Raw genomic sequence first — 27,726 nt, 5'->3', positions numbered from 1 at the left:
AAGTTTTGGCAGTTAATTTTGTCAACTTTATGTTGACATACAGTTGTTTAGTTGTGTTGTTTTATCAAAACTCTGTGCTTTTGTGATTGTGCTCATGTTTTCTTTTCATTGCGTGTAAGTGTCTTGAGTACCTTTTGAAAACTCCGTATAAACAAGTAAAACATGTATTATTTGTTCAAAAAAGACAAGTGCAACCAGTAGTTTAAAATATTAAACTTTTCGATTTATGTTTACATGTCATGAGATACTGAATGTGCTTTTTTATTAGCTCTAAATGTTTCACTCAATGTATTGTAAACCTTTAAAATCTAAGTAAAAAAAATAATTTTAAAATATATATTTTTTAATTTACAGTACAACATCAGTATTGTTCTATTCTGTGTTGGACGGGCATCTAGGGGTATCATTGTTGAATTGCAGCTTGCTACTTTACTGTTTATATTACCGATTATGCTACTGGTTCACTGTTTTAACACAAATACCCTGCCAAGGAAATCCCGACAAATTAAAAGCTTATAATATTCTTTTAAAACATTTGATAATCATCACATGGGAAAACAACGTTGATATATTCTATTCGACATCGAAACCCTTTAAATCAGGGGTGCTCATTACGTCGATCGCGAGCTACCGGTCGATCTCGGATGGTGTGTCAGTCGATCACCAGCAGGCATTAAAAAAATAGTCCTAAAAATGAGCGATCATAAATCTTCACTATGACGTCACTTTCGTCACTTGATTGACATTCACGACACCCGAGGGTCTTCTGAGATGACGCTGGCTGCTGCCAGCTCATTAAAATTACCGACAGGAAGGCGAGAAACACTTTATTTCAACAGACTCTGGCGCCGTACCTGTCGTCAAAACTCCAAAGACCGACTGCACAGTTGCACAATAAAAGCTCTGCTTCATCCTGCTTGCGCTACCAAAATAAGAGTCTCAGAAAGCTGGCGTGCACAAGCTAGCAAGCTACGGAGTTTGCCAACAATGTATTTCTTGTAAAGTGTATACAAAGGAGTACGGAAGCTGGATAAATAAGATGCCAAAAAGCAACCACTTTCATGTGGTATTGGACAGAAAGGAGGACTTTTTTTCTCCTCCATTCGAAAATGCGGACCTTATCAGCACTACTGTCTGATTCTAATCAATGCAAGTCATCAGAATCAGGTAATACACCAACTTATATTCTTGTCTTCATGAAAGAAAGGAATCTATATGTGTTAAACATGCTTGTGTTATCTTTAAACACCTTTAACTTGTTAACAATATTAACTATATGTGTTAAACATGCTTGTATTATCTTTAAACACCTTTAATTTGTTAACAATATTAACTATATGTGTTAAACATGCTTGTATTATCTTTAAACACCTTTAACTTATTACCAATATTAACTATAAGCGTTAAACATGCTTGTATTATCTTTAAATACCTTTAACTTGTTAACAATATTAACTATGTGTTAAACATTCTTGTATTATCATTAAACACCTTTAATTTATTAACAATATTAACTATATGTGTTAAACATGCTTGCATTATCTTTAAACACCTTTAACTTGTTAACAATATTAACTATATGTATTAAACATACTTGTATTTTCATTAAACACCTTTAACTTATTAACAATATTAACTATATGTGTTAAACATGCTTGCATTATCATTAAACATATTTAACTTGTTAACAAAAACATATGTTTCATAAATAAGTAAATATAAATTATATATATGAATGAGGTAGATCCCCACGACTTGATCAATTGAAAAGTAGCTCGCCTGCAGAAAAAGTGTGAGCACCCCTGCTTTAAATAGATTACACGTATGCAATGTTTCGTGAGCTCATCAACATACACGTTTTATATTGTAGCTGCAAACGGAAGTTTTACGTTGTGTGTTTCCGGTGTGGTTGACACTAGCTTGCCACTGATGCAGCAGACTGAACTGATTCTTCGTCACATCCGGTTACACAGTCTTTTTTTGTTTTCCCGTATCCGCCATTTCAGTTTTTGAACTTAGTTGACGTCGGCCGTTGTAGCATATGTGGAATTTTTACCCTTAAACTTGTACTTTATCTATTGATAGCGCCGAATTCTCTTATTTAACCTAACAGGAATCGTTTTCTTTTTCTTTTGGGGTTGTGTGTCAGTGAGTTTTGATGCCCAAACGGCCATCTGCGGATGTCGTCTGTTTCCTAAACGTGCTCTCGGCGCTAAAGTTTTGTATGAGTTGAAGGCTCGGCGGGTGGATCACGGGAGGGAGCACAGGAAAGGCCCGGTGACGCCTCGGCTTCGGAGTGCTTATCATGGCCGGCAATTTCGACGCGGAGGACCGCGACAGCTGGTACTGGAATCGGCTGGGTCGACAGGAGGCTGTGTCTCTGTTGCAGGGGCAGCGACACGGCGTGTTCCTAGTGCGGAACTCCTTCACTTGCCCCGGCGACTACGTGCTCTCAGTGTCGGAGAACTCCAAGGTCTCGCATTATATCATCAATAGCATCAGCAATAACCGACAGTCCGGTCCAGGTAAGTCAACGTTTTCATGTTTCTTCTGTTAATGCATGGAGAGAAGGCCCGCTTGCATGACTTGCACCAGTGGCGATGCACACAACATCCTTCCACTGTGGAGAATAGGACGTTCGGGGGGCGGAGCGATCCAGGTGTCGACACCGAGGATAGTGTCAGTATTGTGTGTGTGTATGTATATATATATATATATATATATATATATATGTACGTGTATATACTCAGATACATATATATTATGTGTGTATATGTAAATAAATGTGTGTTTGTATATATATATATATATATATATATATACACAAATTAATATACACTTATGTGTGTATGTATATACGTATGTGTGTGTGTGTGTGTGTGTATATATATATATATATATATATATATATATATCATGTGTGTGTATTAGAGATGCGCGGATAGGCAAATATTTCATCCGCAACCGCATCAGAAAGTCGTCAACCATCCGCAATCCACCCGATCTAACATTTGATCAGAACTGCATCCGCCCGGTATATCTAATATAGACGATGCAAGGCATTAGTGAGGCACCTGCCAACTACTCCGGTTTTCCCGTAATTCGTACGGTTTTCATCAACCTATTTCGGGTTACGGGTGCAGTGATAAAAAATATGTTTTTTCTTTAATTTAAAAAAAAAAGGGTGAAAACTACGCGAATTGCACCTTGTGCAGACAAGATTTTTCGATCACACGGAGGAATTAGCAATGTAAAAGACCACTTTGGGACAAAAAAACACAAGTCTAATGCCGTTGCTAGCGATACAAGTGGAAAACTTTCAACGTTTTTCGTCGCCCAAACAGATTCTTTGGATGTGATAAATGCCGAAGTTTTATTTACGGAGGCAATAATTGAGCATGGACTTCCAATCGCACTGGCTGATCACATGGGACAGTTACATGTTTGTAATGCAACCTTTAAAAATCATTACGCGGTGATCGCGGTCCCAAAAATAAACTTTTCTTGCATGATAATGTCCAGAGAAATTCGCTTTATATTACTATAGAGTCCTTTTAACGAATGAGTTTGATGGTTTCACAAACCTTAAATGAAAGAAGTCCTTTCTTCTCCTGCACCTGCATGCACTTTGGCCTTGCTTCCTGTGTGGTGCGCAATCCTGTCGGCTGTATTTCACAGCACGACATACTGTTAAAAGTGTTTATACTATTTATGCTTTCAAGTCCAAGTTGAAGAAATCTTGTTAAAAGTTGACAGCATAACTACCAAAATACAGAAGTATGTCCTTAATATTTTTGCAGTGCTATTTCTGTTGAAAAGTTAAAATGATTACATTAGAGATGTGATGTGCCACTTTTCAAGTGTCTGATGGCTTAAATTAATTTTCATTAATTTTTCATATTTTGAATTCTTTTGAAAGGCTTACAAAAAAACTACATTTGAATTGTAATTCCATGCTATTGACAGGACTATTAATTTTAATGAAGTTAGCTTACCATGTTTACAGTATGATAATTGTGATAGAAATGTGAATTTCGGGGGGTGGCGGGCAGGTAAGCTGCTTACCTGCTGCGCGTGACGCCGGCCGCGGCGAAGGCGGACGAGGCGGGGTGTCGGTGCGGTGGGCGCGGTAGTGACCCTGGACATGCGTCGGGCCCTTCTCGCGGATCGCCTCAGCTACGGCTCCCGGTGGGGCCCTCTCGGGGGAAGGGGCCTCGGTCCCGGACACCGGCGAGGCGTCCCTTCTCCGCTCCGTAAAAGTGTCCATCTCTTTTCTTTTCTTTTTCTTCTGTTGTGGCATATGCAGCAGGTGCCTGCTCGTTTTTCGTATGTGGGTAACAACATTTAACTATGTGTATATATTTCCGAATTGGTTTAACTGCCACCCGCAAAAAAAAAAAAAAAAAAAAAATCTAATTGATCCGCCCGACCCGCACGCGGATAAAATCTTATTTTTTAAAATTTCATCCGCCCGATCCGCGGATAATCCGCGGACTCCGCGGTTGTGCCCGCAAACCGCGCATCTCTAGTGTGTATGTATATATTTATGTGTGTGTATATGTAAATATATGTGTATATTATATACACATACAAACACACACATATATACGTATATACATTTATATTTATACGCATATATATAAATTTATATACACATATATGTATATACACACATTAATGTACACGTATGTGTGTACATGTATGTATATATATATATATATATATATATATATATATATATATATATATATATATATATATATATATATATATATATATATATATATATATATATATAAAGTAAAGGAGACGGCGTCGTCACGTGAGCTGTACATGACACGTCATTGGCTAGCTTACCTCCACCGCATGAGACCTAGCCTCAGCGCCGCGCTGTTTTGTACTGTTTTTGTACTTATTTTTGATTATTGTTTCTCAGCTGTTTGTAAATGTTGCAGTCTATAAATAAAGGTTTATAAAACAAAACAAATAAAAAAATAACAAAAAAATAAATAAATAAATAAAAAAAAGCCTTCGCGCATGCGCACAGCATAGTTCCAACGAATCGATAACTAAATTAATCGCCAACTATTTTGATAATCGACCCCAAAAGGGACAAGCGGTAGAAAATGGATGGATGGATTTTAATCGATTAGTTGTTGCAGCCCTAATATATATATATATATATATATATATATATATATATATATATATATATATATATATATATATATATATATATATATATATATATATATATATATATATATACATATACAATGTTGGCGTTAACGCACTTTTTGTGTCTTTTTACGCATGGAAATCCGAAAGAACGCGCATTTCCGGAAGACAGATTTTTTTTTTTTTTTTACCGACCCTGCCTTCTCCGGGTCAAAACTCTGGTTTGCTTGTTTTTTTTTATCGATTATCGCTTTCCGCCGGTGTTTTGTTTTGTTTATATTTGCCGGTGTTGTGCCAGAATTTAATTGCCTGTCAGCAATTGATTTCCTTTGCGGTAGCGCGCACTGCTCGCTAAACCTGCAATGCTTGACTTCGTAAGTCCACAGCGGATTACTACGTGTAAGACAAACACTTTATCTTAGTGGTTATTGTAACGCTACGTGTTTGACATTATTTAGGCCTTTATAGTGTCCGGAAAATAACAGTTTGCCTTTTCTGTGGTATTAATGAGATTTAAAGGACTGTTGTTAGTCCGATGATGATGTGATAAAACCTCTTTCTTGTTTGGAAGATACATACAATTGTAACTGTTATTTCTTCGTTCACATAATAAATATTTATAAAGTGTTTGGATGTATTCATTTATGTAACATTTTCATTAATTGTAATATTGCCTGACAAAAAGTGATTCAACGTAATATTTTGATATTTACACACACTACATATATCAAAAGTACCTACTGTATTGTTTACTTGTTGAAATATGCTTATTAGAGCTAAAATCTACCCAAACGACCACCTAGCTGCTGCCAAAAATTGATTTGAAGTAATATTTTGATACTGATGCATCTTAACTGCATATTTTACTAGAATACTCTTATGAGCATTACATATATCAAAATCAGGTATCTACTATACTGTTTACTTGTTAAAATACACTTCAAATACATTTTTGGCAGCAAGAAAGTGGTTGTTTGGGTAGATATTTGCTCTAAAAAGGGTATTTCAACAAGTAAACAGCACAGTAGGTACTTGATTTTGATATTTGTAATGCCCATAAAGGTATATAATATGCAGAGATGAGATGTGTCAGTGGTCCTCGTCAGCCAGAGAACTTTGATTTTGGGGCGGCAGTGGTAAAGTTTAGATCCATGAAGGAAAGAAGAAAGTGAATGAATGTTTATAACTGAATACATATATATGCATAAATAATTATTTTGTTTTGTATTTTTTTAATGAATTAAGTAATGTTTATGACAATCTTTTTCCAAAACAATTTAGAATGTGAGATATAACAGGATAATGTATACATTTATCATTTGTTTTCAAAACGGTTACAAAAAAGTGGGACCCCATTTTTATGACTTCAAGGGGTCCCTGAGACCCAATTTTGAAAATTCCTAGCGCCAACACTGTATGTGTGTGTGTGTGTGTGTGTATATATATATATATATATATATATATATATATATATATATATATATGTATATATATTAGGGCTGTCAAACAATTATAATATTTAATCACGATTAATCACATTTTGTCCATAGTTAACTCCAAATTAATCGTAGAAAGTTATAATTTTTCGTCATTAATAAGTGGACTCTAGACATATAATTTTTAAAGTTTTTAATACCATAACTGCACAATTAATTTGCTTTAATGAAATGGTTTATTTTTAAACATTTAGTTTTTTGAAATAGCTCTTCATCAAAGTCACAACAATAGACAAACACAGTCTGCTTAAACTAATACCGGACAAAAAATTTAACACGTTGTTATTGAACACAACATGTAAACATTCACAGTGCAGGGTGGAAAAAGTATGTGAATCCTTGGATTTAATAACTGGTTGACCCTCCTTTAGCAGCAATAACCTCACCCAAACGTTTCCTGTAGTTGCAGATCAGACCTGCACAACAGTCAGGAGGAATTTTGGACCATTTCTCTTCACAAAACTGTTTCAGTGCAGCAATATTCTTGGGATGTCTGGTGTGAATCGCTCTCTTGAGGTCATGCCACAGCATCTCTATCAGGTTGAGGTCAGGAAAGGGTTCTGTTGCTGATTTACTTCTATGATTGGGGGTGTTGTCCTGTTGCATCACCTATACTGTTGGCGGACAGGTGGTCTTAAGTTTTCCTGCAAAATGTCTTGATAAACTTGAGAATGAATTTTTCCATCGATGAAAGCAATCCGTCCAGGACCTGAGGCACCTAAGCAGCCCCAAACCATAATGCCACCTCAATCATATTTCACAGTTGGGATGAGGTTTTGATGCCGGTGTGCTGTGCCTTTTTTCCTCCACACATAGCGTTGTGTGTTCCTTCCAAACAACTCAATTTTGGTTTCATCCGTCCACAGAATATTTTGCCAGTAGTGCTGTGGAACATCCAGGTGCTCTTTTGCGAACTTCAAACGTGCAGCAATGTTTTTTTTGGACAGCAGTGGCTTCTTCCGTGGTGTCCTCCCATGAACTCCATTCTTGTCTAATGTTTTACGTATAGTAGATTCGTCAACAATAATGTCAGCATGTGCCAGTGATTTCTGTAAGTCGTTAGCTGACACTTTAGGATTCTTCTTCACCTCACTGAGCATTCTGCGCTGTGCTCTCACAGTCATCTTTACAGGTCGACCACGCCTCGGGAGAGTAGCAACAGTGCTGAACTTTCTCCATTTGTAGACAGTTTGTCTTACTGTGGACACATGGACATCAAGGCTTTCAGGGCTACTTTTGTAACCCTTTCCAGCTTTATGCAAGTTAACAATTTTTGATCGTAGATCTTCTGTGAGCTGTTTTGTGCGAGGCATGGTTCACATTAGGCAATGCTTCTTGAGAACAGTACACTTATCACAGGTGTGTGTTTTTTATAGGACAGGGCAGCTTTAACCAACACATATGATCTCATCACATTGATTATACTCCATGTTGTCTGAGTCCTGGCTCCAATCAGCTCTTGTAGAAGTCATTAGCCTAGGGGTTCACATACTTTTTCCACCCTGCACTGTTAATGTTTACATGTTGTGTTCAATAAAAAGATGAAAACCTATAATTTTTTGTGCGGTATTAGCTTAATCAGACTGTTTGTTTATTGTTGTGGCTTCGATGAAGATCAAAATACATTTTATGACCAATTTATGCAGAAATCCAAGTAATCCCAAAGGGTTCACATACCGTATTTTCCGCACCATAAGGCGCCCTGGGTTATAAGCCGCGCCTTCAATGAACGGCATATTTCAAAACTTTGTCCACCTATAAGCCGCCCCGTGTTGTAAGCCGCATCTAACTGCGCTAAAGGAATGTCAAAAAAACAGTCAGATAGGTCAGTCAAACTTTAATAATATATTAAAAACCAGCGTGATGTGGGCGCGCATGGAGTCGTATATCAACATGGACGGAGCTGCGTGAAAAAAGCCACCCGGCCTCTTCGCGTAAACTTACCTTAACCACTCGCTCATTTTTTCTTCATCCATCCATCCCTTCGAGTTAGCTTTTATGATGACGCCGGCTGGAAAGGTCTCTTTTGGCAAGGTCTTCCTTTTGAATATCACCATGGGTGGAAGTTTCTGGCCATTAGCATGGCAAGCTAGAACCACAGTGAAGGATGACTTCTCATTCCCTGTGGTGCGAATATTCACCGTACGTGCTCCCGTATCAAAAGTCAGTGGAACCTCGTCCATGTTGATAATGTTCTCTGGCCGGATCTTTTTTTCAGCTATCTTGTTTTTACAATATGCACGGAAAGTAGCCAGCTTTTCTTGAAAGTCTTTAGGCAGTTGCTGTGAAATAGTAGTCCGTGTGCGGATGGAGAGATTGCGTCTTTTCATGAACCGGAAACCTGTCGCTTAGTAGGAGCCATTTTGTGGTCTTTACAGATGTAAACACACAAAGGAAATGAAACGTAATATCCGCGCGCTTCTTCTTCTTCTTCTACGCGGGCGGGTGGTTGCTTACAGTAGAAGAAGAAGCGCTTCCTGTTCTATGGGGGCGGGTGCTTACCTTGGCGGTTGCTTGCGTAGAAGAAGAAGCACTTCCTCTTCTACGGGGAAAAAAGATGGCGGCTGTTTACCGTAGTTGCGAGACCGAAACTTTATGAAAATGAATCTTAATATTAATCCATATATAAAGCGCACCGGGTTATAAGCCGCACTGTCAGCTTTTGAGTAAATTTGTGGTTTTTAGGTGCGGCTAATAGTGCGGAAAATACGGTACTTTTTCTTGCAACTGTATATATGTATATGTATATTTATGCATGGCTGAAATCTTTGCTGGTCTACCTGAATCCCTCATTTTCCACTTCTTAATCAGCGTTTGAACACTGCTGATTGGCATTCTCAATTCCTTGGATATCTTTTTATACCCCTTTCCTATTTTATGCAGTTCAATTACCTTTTCTCGCAGATCCTTTGACAATTCTTTTGCCTTCCCCATGACTCAGAATCCAGAAACATCTGTGCAGCACTGGATGAAAGATGCAATGGTCTGTCAGAAGCCCAGAAACTCACTGAACTTTTATACACAAACATTAATTACAAACAAACAGGTCACAGGTGAGGATTGGAACCTTGATTAGCCATTCAAACCTGTTTGTGTAAACTTTTGTGCATGTTATCAGATCAAAGTCACTGGGGTATGTAAACTTTTGATCAGGGTCATTTGGGTACTTTCTTTTGTCATTTTGATTTAAAAAGAGTAATCACAGTTGTTTTGCCAATAAATAGCTTCACACAACCATTAAGCATGAGTGGAAGAAAGGTTTTTGTGTTATCATTCATATTCTCTGAAGAATGGCTAAGAAATCATAAATTCTCCCAGGGTATGTAAACTTATGAGCACGACTGTATGTATATATACATCCATTCATACTGTAATGACCTGCTAGTGGTAATGTTTAATATTTGTGTGGTTGGGATTTAATGTCAGTTTTCCCATGTTTGCAAACACAACGTCTGTGCCTGAAAGGCAATTGGTGGAAAATGAGGAAGTGTTGTTGTGTGTCAGGCCAGGAATCACAGACTCACGGAGAAGAAAGTGTGTACACAGGATGTAAAACGTGTTGGAATTTTGCCATTTGTAATCATAAGATTGGTAACAAAAGTTATAAATAGCGTCAGACGTTGTGTGATTTCTTCTGGGGTCTACAATATATTATCTTACTTTAATTTGTTTTCATGTAAAAAAACAACTCATTTTCAAGGTGTGGCGGAAATAAAAAATAAATAAAAATTCCGTGGCGGTCCGCCACATTCAATTAATGGGAAACCCTGGCCCAAAACTACACTCGTGTTCGCAACTGTGCTAGTACAGTTTAGGGATGTTTTCTATGTTTAATTGAGTACGCCTTATGATGGCATTGTGTTTATATTTATGAGTGCCCATGTGTACCTTGTTTGAGTGTTACTAATGCAATTGTGATATTTAAGACATTTCATATTGCTACAAAAAATGTTCTGTGCTACAAAAAAAAATTCTGAGCTACTAATTTTTTTCATTTAGTTGCACTGATGCTACTAGTGAAAAAGCTGAGCGTACAAGCACTGTGTTGACTAACTCATAGAGACTGATGGACACAGGAGGGCTTTGGGGACAAAAAGCCAAAGGATTTAAACGAGAGCCATTTGTTTAGATCTACTTTATTGTGTTTAAACATCCATCCATTTTCTACCGCTTGTGCCTCTCAGAGGAGTGAGGGTTGCTGGAGCCTATCTCAACTGCATTCGGGCAATTGTATGTAATCAAAGCGAACCGTCGTAATATTTTGTTGATATAGTTACATTGTCGTATGTTGTATTGTCATGTGTTTCATTGTAAGCAACAGAACCAAAAATATTACATTTTTTGGCTTTTCCTGTCAAGTGTTGCCACGGTGAGTCAATCACATGTTTGATTTCTTGCATCGGATGTTTGGCCCAGAATCAAGCCCACAGTATCTGCAAAAAAGGCAGCGGCATATATCATTACAAGGGTCCCAAAGTAATTCAATAATTTAAATATTGGTATTTGCAATATTGGCCTTGTATTTATTTGGTATCAGACCACAGCCAAAATGTTCAGGTGTTGCCCACACCTAGGAGACATTAATCAATTGGCGTATAAAAACACTTTATGATTGGCTTTTGAACTTAATCCATGTTATGTTGACAAAAATACGACAACATGTTTCCCCATGATGTTATGAAATGGGCCCACATGCAACTTTAGATGTTTAGGACTGGTTTGTTTGTATGGAACAATAACAATCATGTTTTTATTATCCCCCATTCAGCAAGTCAGGCCCATCTGAGGTTCCGTATCGGCGACCAAGAGTTTGACGCACTCTCTGCTCTGCTGGAGTTCTACAAAATCCACTACTTGGATACCACCACCCTAATAGAACCCATCAACAAGTCCAAACACACCTCCTTTATCAGCGTCGGCCCTGGTGGAGCCATTCCACCCCGTCTGGAAGATGAGTATGTACGAGCGCTTTTCGATTTTCCTGGCAACGACGAAGAGGATCTTCCATTTCGGAAGGGTGATGTTCTCCGTGTTCTCGAGAAGCCAGAAGAGCAGTGGTGGAATGCTCAGAACTCTGAGGGCAGAGCAGGGATGATCCCTGTTCCGTACGTGGAGAAGTACCGACCCGCATCTCCTAATGCGGTGGTTGCATCCTGTGTACCTGGGGGCCCACCAGGAGGAGTGGGAATGTTGGGGAACTCTGATGGCTCTGCAGCACCGCTACTAGGAGATCCCAGCCAGTATGCCCAGCCTACCCCACTCCCAAACCTCCAGAACGGACCTGTCTATGCCAGGGCCATACAGAAGAGGGTGCCCAATGCCTATGACAAGACGGCCCTGGCTTTAGAGGTAATAATGAATGTGTTCTTTCAAATTTTTATTTTTTTTCTGTAGATCAACTCATTTGGTTATCGATACCATTTAGATCCGGGTGTTAAACGTAGGGCCTGTGGGCCGGATCAGGGCCGCAAACAGGTTTAATTCGGCCCACTTGTTTGCTTAGTATAGAAATTAGCTAACATTTTTGAATGAAAGAAACTGCCTTCTAAATGTGTCCACTATGTGTCGCCATAGCAATTCTTTGTATCCCCTGCAGCAAGAGTGGCAGAGCTATGTGCCTTACTAAGATAGAGGCTACACTTCCGTGTTTGGACACAACGTAGTTGTGCTGCTTATTACAGGCATGTGAAATGTCCGCGAAAACATGGAAAATCCGCATTTTTAGAAATTAATTACCGCATCAAAATATCACTTCTATGTTTTTTAAAGAAATATGAAAAAAAATATGATGTAAACAAAATTTGCTGAGCGTTTGCCTCAGCCGCAGGTACTCGCTGTTCCTCTTGTTTAAACGCCACACTGAATTGCAGGACAGGGAGACGATTAGGAACACCGAAACAAACTTGCTAGTTAGCATCATCTAGCTAGCTTACTTGTTGTTGCCTGTGTTCGCTGTCTGAGCGACAACGTTGACTGCTGTCTACTTCGTTGCTAATCATATTTGGATGATAACAATCCGAACACTGTTAGTTCTGAACCAGTTGTAGTTCTAGAGTATTTATTAGTAGCAGTGAGAGGGTATATTTTGGACATACCGTATTTCCTTGAATTAGCGCCGGGCCGGTAATTAATTTAAAACCTCTTCTCACTCCGGCGCTTACCAAAGGCATGCGGTAAATTTAGGCCTGCGCTTATAAATTTAAAACCTCTTCTCACTCCGGTGCTTACCAAAGGCATGCGGTAAATTTAGGCCTGCGCTTATAAATTTGAGTGTGATGTAAGGATACCGTCATGAAAAGCACATTTAAAAAAACGTTATTATGGGCTTACCTTTACTTATAAATGAAGTCCGTGCGCCGCTCCTTCTGAACAAAAGCATCGATAACTTGTTTATAGAAGTCTTCCTTATCTTTCTTCAGTTTTAAAAGTCTCTCTGTCTCGATGGAGATGTCCTTTAATTATTACCTCCTGCTTCGATTGAAAGTCCAGTTTAAAAAACTGTTGTTGTCACTTCTTCTGCAGCCGAGTAGTCACAAGAATGATCCCTGGGATCACTAGCGCCCTCTACCACCATGAGGCGGGAGTCATTTAATGACTCATATTTGACACACGCAGCTATATTAATAAAACATTTTTACTGTTTTTTTTTTAGCATATTCAATAGCTTGGACCTTAAATTCTACTGAATAGCTCTTTATCTTCTTCCCTGTATGCGATTTTAAATTATTGAAATCAGCCTGCTCCATTTTGGAAAATGATGCCTTGAAAGGTGAAGTGTCACTCGTGACGTGACGAGTTTGACCCGGCGGTAAAACGAGGCATGCGCTAATTATTTTGCTAAACAAGTTTGACCCGCCAGTAATTCTAAGCATGCGCTAATTATTTTGCGAAACGAGTTTGACCCGGCGGTAAAACGAGGCATGCGGATAATATATACCCGGCGGCAATTCAAGGAAATACGGTAACTTGATTGTAAACAGGGGTCACAACACTGGAAGTATATTACCCGAGGAGGTGTGGATACACGATGGAGTTGCCAAATGGGAAATGTTTTCTGAGCTCTTTGCACGCATGTTATAGAATTTTACATTACATTTTTAATGATAACAATGTTGATAAATTATCTATTAAAAAAAATAAATAAATCAGTGGTACATTACATGGGACATGTAAGTGTCAAAAAGACTGTCAAAAGAGGTTGGTTGATGAGAATAATTGTAAAGGTAAAATATAGTGTAGAAATGCACCCAATTGCAGGAATTTTAGTCTTGATTTTCTGAATGTTCTTTCGGGGTTTGCATGGCAGCACTTCATGCTAATAGAAATGTTAATTTTTTTGTCAGTCTTCCTCTCTTTTTTCTCAAAAGGTGCTCACATGCCTGTTATTAGTGATAGGATACAACATGTGGATTGTATGTATCCCCTGTTAAACTTTGTGTGATTAATGAAATAAGTCCAAATTCACAAGTTTTGTTGTACATCGCGCTACACATGTACAGAATAAACCACATGCTGTTTGTACATCAGATGAGGAAAATTAGTAAATTACATGAACAACATTTTGTAATTTGATTTTAATATTACTATTTCATCTTCTAATAGATTAAATAATAACAACAATGGGAGCATTTTAAAACCTTGCCAGACTCAATTGTACTTACTTGACTGATGAACATTATCTTTCCAAAAGTATAAATAACGACAAATGAAGATAGAAAACTATTAACAGCAACATGTCAATGTAAAAAAAAACAACTATGATTTGTATGTTGCCAGAATGTGCTTGCTCTATTTTAAAAAAAAGAAAACAATCTGAAGTTGTCTTTATTTTTAAGTTATCATGTCATGATTTTACCAGTCTGTGCCACCCGGGAATAGACTTCCCTTCATGTGGCCCTTGAGATGAAATGCGTTTGACACCCATGACTTAAATAAAATTCAGGTTTGAGAAGTTTCAGAAGGCCTTCTGCACGGTACTGTGATCTTATAAGATGCAAATTGGTATAAATACAATGAAACTTCTACAGTAAACCACAATCTTTTTTCTAGGACATTAGTTTGCTTTTTAAATGATCCCATTTTAAATGCTGGAAATCTAAATGATCTTTTCCAGTGTCAAACTCTGTATCAACACATTGCTATCCAGGCTCGGTAGTGGACACATTGGGTCATTGCCATGACACAAAACACAGTGTTGGTGTGTGGACATTTAAAACTAAATTATGTGTAGGGTTTAGGGTTGCACGATATACCATATAAATGATATACATTTGGTCGACAATAGACATGATGTTACATGTGCTGCAGTGTTTACGTAAGTAAACGTGGCTTCAACTGTAGTAGGTCTCAGTCATGCCGCATTTGTGGCAATTTCAAGGATTTTGTGCAATCAAAGTCAACATTTTCTAAACAGAACACTCGTGCTTTGGGAACCCAGGAAACAGGAAGTGTCACTGAGCAATGGGTGGGACACGTAACTGTATCAACTACCAAGTTAGGTTGCGCCATCTTTTTGTCTCTGTGTGGATTCTCTGCATGGAATGAAAAGAGAAACTGTAATATCTTGATACAGCAACTCAATAACATTAACTAGTCTTTTGGTTTTTCGGTTTTAATGCAGACCGTGTGGCAACATCCTGACTTCCCAAACTACTGTGTAGTGTTCAATAGCTTATACACTACTGCCATCTGGTGTCTCAAATCTGCAACTATCTTCAAATATACTTTAATTATTTTATCACCTATTCCTACCTGGCTAATAGACACCCTCACCACTGACAAATAGCACTTTTGGTAAGTTGGAAATTAACTTACTGTATTTACTGGCAGACTTAAATATGTCATAAAAAGTATCAATAATTATCGATATCGATCAATATAAACAATGTATATTGTGAATCGTGATATAGTTTTCAGCCATATCGCCCAGCCCTATGTGTGCGTATTGTGTGAATGTGTATGTGCGCGATTATCCCTAGTGTCTACCTTTGCAAAAGTCAGGCTCGTCACGACGTAATTAATGTTCAATCAGTGTTGTGCCTCTCCCTTTTTACACAACTTGAAGTGCAGCCCAGAAGAACAAAATAAAGAAATATGACTAACATTGGCATAGAAGTTGAAACGCAACATTTAAAAGGAGCAGCAACTTCTGTGACAGACTTAAGTCTCACTGACTGCTTAAGCTCACCTTGTGGTGTTTTGTTTGTCACCACCCAGATCTCATCCCTACACTCCACCACTCTCATGTGCGCAGTAATGCGGAAACTGTGTCCACATAATACAATTTCGGGCAATGCAGATTTTATCATTTTTTTAAGTTACACAAGCAACAGAATATTAAACAGAGCTTTTTTCCAAATCGATTAATCATTGCTGCCCTACATTGCTGTAAATATAAAGTGACATTGATTTCACCTTCTTGGCCACTGTGTGGCTGGCAAATTGTTGGGGAGCAAGCCCAGGGCTATGACTGTGCTCTCCCTGATGTGGAGAAAATAAGTTTGTTTGGGAAGCACAGCTGTTTTCTTTGGGATCTTAAGTCAGAGCGGTAGCAGGACTGTGAGACTTAAGTAAATGTCATCAACACAGATGCTTTGTTACCTTGTATTTGTATTGTTACATTGTATCCTTCTGTTTGACTGTTTCAACTTTGGACATGAGTTCCATTGTACAAGTTAGTTGATACCACTCCCTCTTTTGCGAGACATGACTGGCTTTTAACCTGGGCAAGGTTACTTATGTTGTTCGCTCCAGTAGGTCAGTGGAGTGACTCAGCATGGAGACACTGGGTTGGACTGTTAATAATTAGCTTGCGTTTCCTTGTCCTGGTGTCTTAGTACAGTTCTTTTAACTTTCCTTCTGGTGTTAGAGGACTCATCTCAGTAATTCAGAACATGATGTTGTATTGAAATATTGGCCTGAATGGAGAACTGCACTTTTCTGGATTTTGCCTATCGTTCACAATCCTAATGAGAGACAACAACACACTTTTTTCTTTTCTTTTTTGCATTCTAATTTGTAGAGCTGTAACGGTACCAAAATCTCACGGTACAATATTATCAAGGGTGACGGGTCAAATGCACAGAATAATTTCGCCACACCTAGTGTGTGTGTGTGACAATCATTGGTACTTTAACTTTATCACAGTATTAAAGTACCAGTAGAGTGGAAAAACAAGTTGACTTTATATGCTTAATTGTGTTTCATTGTGTCCAGTAAACCACATTCAATCGTGTTTACAATCCGCAAACTACCGTATTTTCCGCACTATAAGGCGCACCGGATTATTAGCCGCACCTTCTATGAATTACATATTTCATAATTTTGTCCACCAATAAGCCGCCCCGGACTAAAAGCCGCGCCTACGCTGCGCTAAAGTGAATGTCAAAAAAACGCTGCGCTAAAGTGAATGTCAAAAAAACAGTCAGATAGTTCAGTCAAACTTTAATAATATATTGAAAACCAGCGTTCTAACAACTCTGTCCCAAAATGTACGCAAATGTGCAATCACAAACATAGTAAAATTCAAAATGGTGTAGAACAATAGCAACATAATGTTGCTCGAACGTTAATGTCACAACACACAAAATAAACATAGCGCTCACCTTCTGAAGTTATTCTTCATTCGTAAATCCTTCGAATTCTTCGTCTTCGGTGTCCGAATTGAAAAGTTGGGCGAATACGGGATCCAAAATGGCCGGTTCCGTCTCGTCGAAGTCACCGGAGTCAGTGTCACTGTTGTCCAGCAGTTCTGTGAATCCTGCCTTCCGGAAAGCTCGGACCACAGTTGTGACCGAAATATCTGCCCAAGCATTTACGATCCACTGGCAGATGTTGGCGTATGTCGTCCGAGGCTGTCTGCCCGTCTTAGTGAAGGTGTGTTCGCCTTCGGAGCTGTGTGAAAAAAGCCACCCGGCCTCTTCGCGTAAACTTCCCTTAACCACTCGCTCATCTTTTCTTCATCCATCCATCCCTTCGAGTTAGCTTTTATGATGACGCCGGCTGGAAAGGTCTCTTTTGGCAAGGTCTTCCTTTTGAATATCACCATGAGTGGAAGTTAGCATGGCAAGCTAGAACCACAGTGAAGGATGACTTCTCATTCCCTGTGGAGCGAATATTCACCGTACGTGCTCCCGTTCCACAGTGCGGTTCAGTTGCTGTGAAATACGGTAGTAATCCGTGTGCGGATGGAGAGATTGCGTCTTTTTATGAGCCGGATCGTTTAGTAGGAGCCATTTTGTGGTCTTTACAGATGTAAACAGGAAATGAAACGTACGGTGATATCCGCGCGTTTTTTCTTCTTCTTCCGGGGGCGGGTGAAGCGCTTCCTGTTCTATGGGGGCGGGTGAAGCGCTTCCTGTTCTATGGGGGCGGGTGCTTTCCTTGGCGGTTGCTTGCGTAGAAGAAGAAGCGCTTCCTGTTCTACCGGGAAAAAAGATGGCGGCTGTTTACCGAAGTTGCGAGACCGAAACTTTATGAAAATGAATCGTAATAAAGCGCACCGGGTTATTAGGCGCACTGTCAGCTTTTGAGAAAAATTGTGGTTTTTAGGTGCGCCTTATAGTGCGGAAAATACGGTATGTAAAAACACTGTTTATACACATACTTGCCAATGTTAATGTCACCCAACACAACACACAAAATAAACATGTAAAGCTCACTTTATGAAGTTATTCCTCATCCACGGATCGCTCAAATTCTTCTTCTTCAGTGTCCGAATTAAACAGTTGGACGAATACGGCATCCAAAATGCCCGGCTCCGTCTCGTCGAAGTCGTCATTAATGCAGTCAGTGTCGCTGCTGTTGTCCAGCAGTTCAGTGACAATTCCTGCCTTCCTGAAAGCTCGGACCACAGTTGAGACTGATATATCAGCTCAGGCATTCACGATCCACTGGCAGATAGTGGCGTATGTCGTCCGGCGCTGTCTCCCTGTCTTGGTGAACGTGTGTTCGCCTTCTGTCATCCGTGTTCTACTGCGTGACTGATCGCTTTGAGTTTAAACTCTGCGCCGTAAGCGTGTCTCTTAATAGGAACCATTTTGGGGTTTTTACATAAACACACAAATGGAAATGAAATATCATATATCCCAGCATGCACCGCACGCTTCTTCTTCTACGAGGCTGCTTACCATAGAAGAAGAACTTCTTCTTCTACGGGGGAAAATGAAGTTGGCGGCTGCATACCGTAGAAGAAGAAGCGCTTCTTCTACGGGGAAAAAGAATGGTGGCTGTTTACCGTAGTTGCGAGACCTAAACTTTATGAAAATGAAGTTTAGGTTTGTTGTGGCTCAATATTGGTCCATATATAAGGCGCACCAGATTATAAGGCGCACTGTCAGCTTTTGACAAAATTGGAGGGTTTTAGGTGCGGAAAATACGGTACGTATATATATACCGTATTTTCCGCACTATAAGGCGCACCGGATTATTAGCCGCACCTTCAATGAATTGCATATTTCATAACTTTGTCCACCAATAAGCCGCCCCGGATTATAAGCCGCGCCTACGCTGCGCTAAAGGGAATGTCAAAAAAACAGTCAGATAGTTCAGTCAAACTTTAATAATATATTGAAAACCAGCGTTCTAACAACTCTGTCCCAAAATGTACGCAAATGTGCAATCACAAACATAGTAAAATTCAAAATGGTGTAGAGCAATAGCAACATAATGTTGCTCGAACGTTAATGTCACAACACACAAAATAAACATAGCGCTCACTTTCTGAAGTTATTCTTCATTCGTAAATCCTTCGAATTCTTCGTCTTCGGTGTCCGAATTGAAAAGTTGCGCAAGCGTGGGATCCAAAATGGCCGGTTCCGTCTCGTCGAAGTCATCGGAGTCAGTGTCGCTGTTGTTGTCCAGTAGTTCTGTGAATCCTGCCTTCCGGAAAGCTCGGACCACAGTTGTGACCGAAATATCTGCCCAGGCATTTACGATCCACTGGCAAATGTTTGCGTATGTCGTCCGGCGCTGTCTGCCTGTTTTAGTGAAGGTGTGTTCGCCTTCGGTCATCCATTGTTCCCACGCCGTTCGCAGTCGTGATTTGAATGCCCTGTTGACACCAATATCCAGCGGTTGGAGTTCTTTGGTTAATCCACCCGGAATGACGGCGAGTGTTGTATTTGTGTGCTTCACTTGTTTTTTGACACCATCTGTGATGTGGGCGCGCATAGAGTCGTATATCAACATGGACGGAGCTGTGTGAAAAAAGCCACCCGGCCTCTTCGCGTAAACTTCCCTTAACCACTCGCTCATCTTTTCTTCATCCATCCATCCCTTCGAGTTAGCTTTTATGATGACGCCGGCTGGAAAGGTCTCTTTTGGCAAGGTCTTCCTTTTGAATATCACCATGGGAGGAAGTTTCTGGCCATTAGCATGGCAAGCTAGAACCACAGTGAAGGACGACTTCTCATTCCCTGTGGTGCGAATATTCACCGTACGTGCATTTTGTAGTCTGGTCTTTACAGATGTAAACACACAAAGGAAATGAAACGAAATATCCGCGCGCTTCTTTTTCTTCCGGGGGCGGGTGGTAGTTTACAGTAGAAGAAGAAGCGCTTCCTGTTCTATGGGGGCGGGTGCTTACCTTGGCGGTTGCTTGCGTAGAAGAAGAAGCGCTTCCTGTTCTACCGGGAAAAAAGATGGCGGCTGTTTACCGAAGTTGCGAGATCGAAACTTTATGAAAATGAATCGTAATATTAATCCATATATAAAGCGCACCGGGTTATAAGGCGCACTGTCAGCTTTTGAGAAAATTTGTGGTTTTTAGGTGCGCCTTATAGTGCGGAAAATACGGTATGTGTATATATTAGGGGTGTAACGGTACACAAAAATTTCGGTTCGGTACGTACCTCGGTTTAGAGGTCATGGTTCGGTTCATTTTCGGTACAGTAAGAAAACAACAAAATATTATATATTTTTTGGTTATTTATTTACCAAATTTGTAAACAATGGCATAGCATACATATACACACAGGGTCCATTGCCAGGGTTAATGTGGTCAACATATATAAAATAAAAACTAAATAAGATGAGGCTCAGAATGGTTTCTTAACAAAACCTTTCTACATATAAAGTGCTTTTTTGATTGATTGAGACTTTTATTAGTAGATTACACAGTACAGTACATATTCCGTACAATTGACCACTAAATGGTAACACCCCAATAAGTGTTTCAACTTGTTTAAGTCGGGGTCCACGTTAATCAACATTAAACTGCCTCAAGTTGTTGCTCAGATTAAATAAAATGACAAAACTTTTCTTCTACATATAAAAAGTGCAACATTAAACAGTTTCAAGTCAACTCAGCCTCAGATTAACTTTTCTTTTTTCCCCCAGCTTGGCAAACTTGGCAGTAAGAGGATATATGGGCTCATTGTTCTTCCACCATAGAAGTGGGTCACAATCTAGTTTTTAATGCAATATGGACTTATATCTGCTGCTATAAAAACATTTGTTATTGCTTTAACCCTGCCTGACTCGCCGAGGAGAGGCTGCTTGAATGTGGTGGTGACGCTTCAAATAGGTTAGCATGTGTTATGAGAGTAGCGTATGTGTGTGTGTGGCCCTTTAATATGTGACAGCATGTGAGGTGAGTGTGTGGGCGAGCGAGGTGGGGGAGCGGTATCGTGAGTGCGGGCAGTGGCTAGTGTTTTGTTGGATTGGCTGTGAGCAAGACCTCAATAAAACCACGATTTGCAACTAATCGCTGGACTCGTCATTTACCCTGGAGTCCGGAGCTGTGGAGACCCACTGCCGGGTAGAGTGAAGGGTGTTGCCCCCGAGAATACATCGGCCCTGGAGGAGTGTCTCCCCTGCGCTCCTCGACTACGGTCTGGGAGTCGGAAGCAGGAAAGGTGCAACACATGTTTGACGTGTTGTCAGAAGTAGCTGCTGAACAATGTGGGCAAACCCCCGTCCTCCATTGTTGTATCGCGCAGCCAAAGTGTTCCCAAACGGGAGATCTTAACGAGGCAGGAGGGTCTTCCAGCTCTGGCTTTTACATGTTGTCCTAGCCCGGTCGCTGCTAGCATGTGTACTCGTTCGGTACACCTCCGAACCGAACCGAAACCCCCGTACCGAAACGGTTCAATACAAATACACGTACCGTTTGACCCCTAGTATATATATATATATACACACATACACGCCTGTTTCGAAGGTTTCCCTTTAATAAAATAAATTTCAATAAAAAGGGAAACCTGCGAAACAGGCTTGTAGGGATGATATAGCCTCTTGTGATTATCCTGACCTTACGTGTGTACGTGTGTACATGTGTGTGTGTGTGTGTGTGTGTGTGTGTGTGTGTGTGTGTGTGTGTGTGTGTGTGTGTGTGTGTGTGTGTTTATACATACATATATATATATGTTCGTATGTATGTATGTACGTACATACGTATGTATGTACACATGTATGTATATATATATATACATACATATATATGTATGTATATACATGTGTGTGTGTATATATATATATATATATATGAGCCAATCACCACGCCCCTACGCCAGCCTATACCCACCCACTCTGTGCCCTATATAAACCATGGTATGTGAATGCTCCCATTAAAATCTCCTGATGATTGAGGGAACCCCCCTCATGAAACAGGCCTGTAGAGATGAAATAGTCTTGTGATTTTTTTTCCCCGCACATACATATATTGCGCTCTACTACGGTATCGAGCACTATTTTTTGGATAACCTTATTAAGACATATATATATGTATATATATATATATATATATAGGACTCTCAGAAAATTTGAATATTGTGGTAAAGTTCTTTATTTTCTGTAATGCAATTAAAAAAAACAAAAATGTCATACATTCTGGATTTATTGCACATCAACTGAAATATTGCAAGCCTTATATTTTAATATTGCTGATTATGGCATACAGCTTAAGAAAACTAAAAAATCCCATCAATATTAGAATATTTCCTCAGACCAAGTAAAAAAAGAAGATTTATAACAGCAAAACAAAATCAAACATTTGAAAATGTCAATTAATGCACTCAGTACTTGGTTGGGAATCCTTTTGCACGGATTACTGCATCAATACGGCGTGGCATGGAGGCAATCAGCCTGTGGCATTGCTGAGGTTGTTATGGATGCCCAGGATGCTTCAATAGCGGCCTTTAGCTCATTTGCATTATTGGGTCTGGTGTCTTTCAGCTTCTTCTTCACAATACCCCACAAATTCTCTATGGGGTTCAGGTCAGGGAAGTTGGCAGGCCAATCGAGGACAGTAATGCCATGGTCAGTACACCAGTTACTGGTGGTTTTGGCACTGTGGGCAGGTGCCAGATCATGCTGGAAAATGATATCATCATCTCCATAGAGCTTTTCAGATGGAAGCATGTAGTGCTCTAAAATCTCTTGGTACACAGCTGCATTGACTGTGGACTTGATGAAACACAGTGGCCCAACACCAGCAGCTGACATGGCTCCCCAAACCATTGCTGACTTTGGGAACTTCACACTCGATTTCAAGCAACATGGATGTTGCTCCTCTCCAGCCTTCCTCCAGACTCTAGCGCCTCGACTTCCAAATGAAATACAAAACTTGCTTTCGTCTGAAAACAGGACTCTGGACCACTCTGCAACTGTCCAGTGCTTCTTTTCCATAGCCCAAGTCAGACGCTTCTAGAGATTTTAGAGCACTACATGCTTCCATCTGTTGAAACGCTCTATGGAGATGATGATTTCATTTTCCAGCATGATCTGGCACCTGCCCACAGTGCCAAAACCACCAGTAACTGGTGTACTGACCATGGCATTACTGTCCTCGATTGGCCTGAACCCCATAGAGAATTTGTGGGGTATTGTGAAGAAGAAGCTGAAAGACACCAGAACCAATAATGCAAATGAGCTAAAGGCCACTGTTGAAGCATCCTGGGCATCCATAACACCTCAGCAATGCCACAGGCTGATTGCCTCCATGCCACGCCGCATTGGTGCAGTAATCCGTGCAAAAGGATTCCCAACCAAGTACTGAGTGCATTAATTGACATTTTGAAATGTTTAATTGTGTTTTGCTGTAATAAATCTTTTTTTTTTTACTTGGTCTGAGGAAATATTTTAATTTTCTGAGATAGGATTTTTGAGTTTTCTTAAGCTGTATGCCATAATCAGCAATATTAAAATAATAAAAGGCTTGCAATATTTCAGTTGATGTGTAATGAATCCAGAATGTATGACATTTTTGTTTTTTTAATTGCATTACAGAAAATAAAGAATTTATCACAATTTTCTAACTTTCTGAGACAGTCCTGTGTGTGTGTGTGTGTGTGTGTGTGTGTGTGTGTGTGTGTGTGTGTGTGTGTGTGTGTGTGTGTGTGTGTGTGTGTGTGTGTGTGTGTGTGTGTGTGTGTATATATATATATATATATATATATATATATACACACAGGTAAAAGCCAGTAAATTAGAATATTTTGAAAAACTTGATTTATTTCAGTAATTGCATTCAAAAGGTGTAACTTGTACATTATATTTATTCATTGCACACAGACTGATGCATTCAAATGTTTATTTCATTTAATTTTGATGATTTGAAGTGGCAACAAATGAAAATCCAAAATTCCGTGTGTCACAAAATTAGAATATTGTGTAAGGGTTCAATTTTGAAGACACCTGGTGCCACAAACTAATCAGCTGATTAACTCAAAACACCTGCAAAGGGCTTTAAATGGTCTCTCAGTCCAGTTCTGAAGCCTCCACAAACATGGGGAAGACTTCAGATTTGACAGCTGTCCAAAAGGCAACCATCGACACATTGCACAAGGAGGGAAAGACACAAAAGGTTATTGCTGAAGAGGCTGGCTGTTCTCAGAGCTCTGTGTCCAAACACATTAATGGAGAGGCAAAGGGAAGGAAAAACTGGTCAGAAAAAGTGTACAAGCGATAGGGATCACTGCGCCCTGGTCAAGATTGTGAAAAAAAAAACCATTCAAAAATGTGGGGGAGATTCAGAAGGAGTGGACAGCTGCTGGAGTCAGTGCTTCAAGATCCACCACCAAGAGACGCTTGAAAGACATGGGTTTCAACTGCAGCATACCTCGTGTCAAGCCACCGTTGACCAAGAAACAGCGCGAAAAGCGTCTCACCTGGGCTAAGGAAAAAAAGAGCTGGACTGCTGCTGAGTGGTCCAAAGTCATGTTTTCTGACGAAAGCAAATTTTGCATTTCCTTTGGAAATCGAGGTCCCAGAGTCTGGAGGAAGACAGGAGAGGCACAGGATCCACGTTGCCTGAAGTCTAGTGTAAAGTTTCCACCATCAGTGATGGTTTGGGGTGCCATGTCATCTGCTGGTGTCGGTCCACTCTGTTTCCTGAGATCCAGGGTCAACGCAGCCGTCTACCAGCAAGTTTTAGAGCACTTCATGCTTCCTGCTGCTGACCTGCTCTATGGAGATGGAGATTTCAAGTTCCAACAGGACTTGGCGCCTGCACACAGCGCAAAATCTACCCGTGCCTGGTTTACGGACCATGGTATTTCTGTTCTAAATTGGCCCGCCAACTCCCCTGACCTTAGCCCCATAGAAAATCTGTGGGGTATTGTGAAAAGGAAGATGCAGAATGCCAGACCCAAAAACGCAGAAGAGTTGAAGGCCACTATCAGAGCAACCTGGGCTCTCATAACACCTGAGCAGTGCCAGAAACTCATCGACTCCATGCCACGCCGCATTAACGCAGTAATTGAGGCAAAAGGAGCTCCAACCAAGTATTGAGTATTGTACATGCTCATATTTTTCATTTTCATACTTTTCAGTTGGCCAACATTTCTAAAAATCCCTTTTTTGTATTAGCCTTAAGTAATATTCTAATTTTGTGACACACGGAATTTTGGATTTTCATTTGTTGCCACTTCAAATCATCAAAATTAAATGAAATAAACATTTGAATGCATCAGTCTGTGTGCAATGAATAAATATAATGTACAAGTTACACCTTTTGAATGCAATTACTGAAATAAATCAAGTTTTTTCAAATATTCTAATTCACTGGCTTTTACCTGTGTGTGTGTGTGTGTGTGTGTGTGTGTATATATATATATATATATATATATATATATATATATATATATATATATAATTGCAGTGTGTATATAAAAACGTTGATGTAGGGTTTTGAAGTTTTTTAAGATTACTTTGAAGGCTACAATGGTGATTCCCATTAGTATCCTTTAAAATCATTTTTTTTAAATGACATGTGTTTTTGTCTCTCATAATGATTGTGAACGCGAGGCAAAATTCCCCCAAAAAAGTGCAGTTCCTCTTTAAGATACCAATTAAATGCATTTTATTTGCCAGCATGTCAGCTGGGGGACAAAAAAAATAGTGTCAGCCATAGGAGATCTGTGTTTTTAATCAGCTTTAAAAGGCATCAATTGCCAATGATGAGCACATACTTTTTGGGATGTTTGGGATTTGGGAATACCCACAAAGTGCAATCCCTTAATGATTTATTACCCCAAGCAATTTTAGTTTGCTAATGTTCAGGAACTGGCTGAACCAGCGTCATCTTTTCTTCTTTTCGTTTATTTTAATGCCTTGTCACATTTGCTCACAGTTTGTTTCTTTCCCCCAGGTGGGCGATATGGTGAAAGTGACCAAAATAAACGTCAACGGCCAGTGGGAGGGGGAATGTAAAGGAAAGTGTGGCCACTTTCCCTTCACACATGTCAAACTGCTGGACCAGCATAACGCTGAGGACGAACTCAGCTGAGAGTGGACGAGCGGGTGCAAACTGGACACTAGTATTAGACCCTGCTTTCCCACTTGTTTCTAATGGCCACCACCTCACATCTATTACCTCCACCAAGTACAGTTTCGCTCAATCCCTATGAAATACTACAAACTGACATGTTCCTGACAGTGCAACACAGCCACCTCCTGCTCTCACCATCTGATTCAGTGCGAACTGAAAGGTGGTCCACGCATTTTGCAAGGTTTCACTCTCACTGTACTGACACGCCTGTCACTGTTCACAGAACTCCTCCTTTTTTCATCCTGTGTTCGAGCTGGTAGATAATTATTCACTCTCGTCAATTTACTGTTTTAGGCCATGGCCATCAGTACAGTCGGAAAAGAACGTAAAGATAGTTGGTTATACTTGTTTTCACAAAATGTCAGACATTTCTTAGTACCGGTACTGTATTTTCCGGACTGTAGAGCGCACTGGAATATAAGCCGTACCCGTTAAATTAAAAAAACAAAACACGTTTTACATACATTAGCCGCACCGGATTATAGGCCTGTACGCTGTGGAATGAGATATTTACTCAAATTATGCAAGAACGCCCCTGATAAGAAAAATCCATAGATATGCAGCATCATTGTAAAAGCTGCAGGGTTCAAAGCATAGGAAAAAAAGTAGCGGCTTGTAGGGGTGTCAAAAAATATATATATATTTTTTAGTCTGTCCTGTCCAGCCACTCAGCCAAATCATATTGTTGATGTAGATGCTCATATCTGCTGTACAGATTTACTTTAGAAAAGAGAAATGTTGGATACTTCTCGTGTTGCCTTATTTGTATTTGACTTTATTTAATGTTTGGGTAGCATTTTATTAAACAAAACCAGTTTTCCTTTTAGTAATGTGGAAATATATCAGAGCTGTTTATTTTATAGAGGGATGTAGTTGATCATAGAACCGGCACCCAATGTTATTAAAAAAGTATGTTTTAGGTATAGAAAAAAATATTCATAATATTAACTCTTTAAAAGAACTGATAGCGTCCAGACTGGACGCTATCGGACTGTCTGATTGTGGTTGTCCGCTCCCTGTATGATCAGTGTCAGAGCTTGGTCCGCATTGCCGGCAGTAAGTCGGACACATTTCCAGTGAAGGTTGGACTCCGCCAAGGCTGCCCTTTGTCACCGATTCTGTTCATAACTTTTATGAACAGAATTTCTAGGCGCAGTCAAGGCGTTGAGGGGATCCGGTTTGGTGGCTGCAGGATTAGGTCTCTGCTTTTTGCAGATGATTTGGTCCTGATGGCTTCATCTGGCCAGGAGCTTCAGCTCTCACTGGATCGGTTCGCAGCTGAGT

The 27,726-nt window shown here is 39.8% G+C and overlaps 1 protein-coding gene across 1 annotated transcript; it reads left to right on the top strand.

Moving 5' to 3' along the window:
• The first annotated feature begins 1,998 nt into the window (after positions 1 to 1,998).
• Positions 1,999 to 27,726, top strand: crk (v-crk avian sarcoma virus CT10 oncogene homolog). The gene is made up of 3 exons (XM_061925458.2): positions 1,999 to 2,525; positions 11,443 to 12,023; positions 26,263 to 27,726. Exons 1-3 carry the CDS (start codon positions 2,306 to 2,308, stop codon positions 26,398 to 26,400), a joined length of 939 nt encoding a protein of 312 aa, XP_061781442.1. The 5' UTR covers positions 1,999 to 2,305; the 3' UTR covers positions 26,401 to 27,726.

The sequence above is a fragment of the Nerophis lumbriciformis genome, linkage group LG30 (assembly GCF_033978685.3).
Source record: "Nerophis lumbriciformis linkage group LG30, RoL_Nlum_v2.1, whole genome shotgun sequence".
NCBI lineage: Eukaryota > Metazoa > Chordata > Actinopteri > Syngnathiformes > Syngnathidae > Nerophis > Nerophis lumbriciformis.
This window is presented reverse-complemented; position numbering and strand designations above follow the sequence as displayed.

What these genes read in the sequence shown, in the direction of transcription:
- crk (XM_061925458.2), top strand. Translation starts at nt 2,306, where the DNA reads ATGGCCGGCAATTTCGACGCGGAGGACCGCGACAGCTGGTACTGGAAT. An exon ending in TAACCGACAGTCCGGTCCAG is followed by an intron (nt 2,526 to 11,442) that starts GTAAGTCAACGT and finishes TCCCCCATTCAG; the next exon opens with CAAGTCAGGCCCATCTGAGG. An exon ending in AGACGGCCCTGGCTTTAGAG is followed by an intron (nt 12,024 to 26,262) that starts GTAATAATGAAT and finishes TCTTTCCCCCAG; the next exon opens with GTGGGCGATATGGTGAAAGT.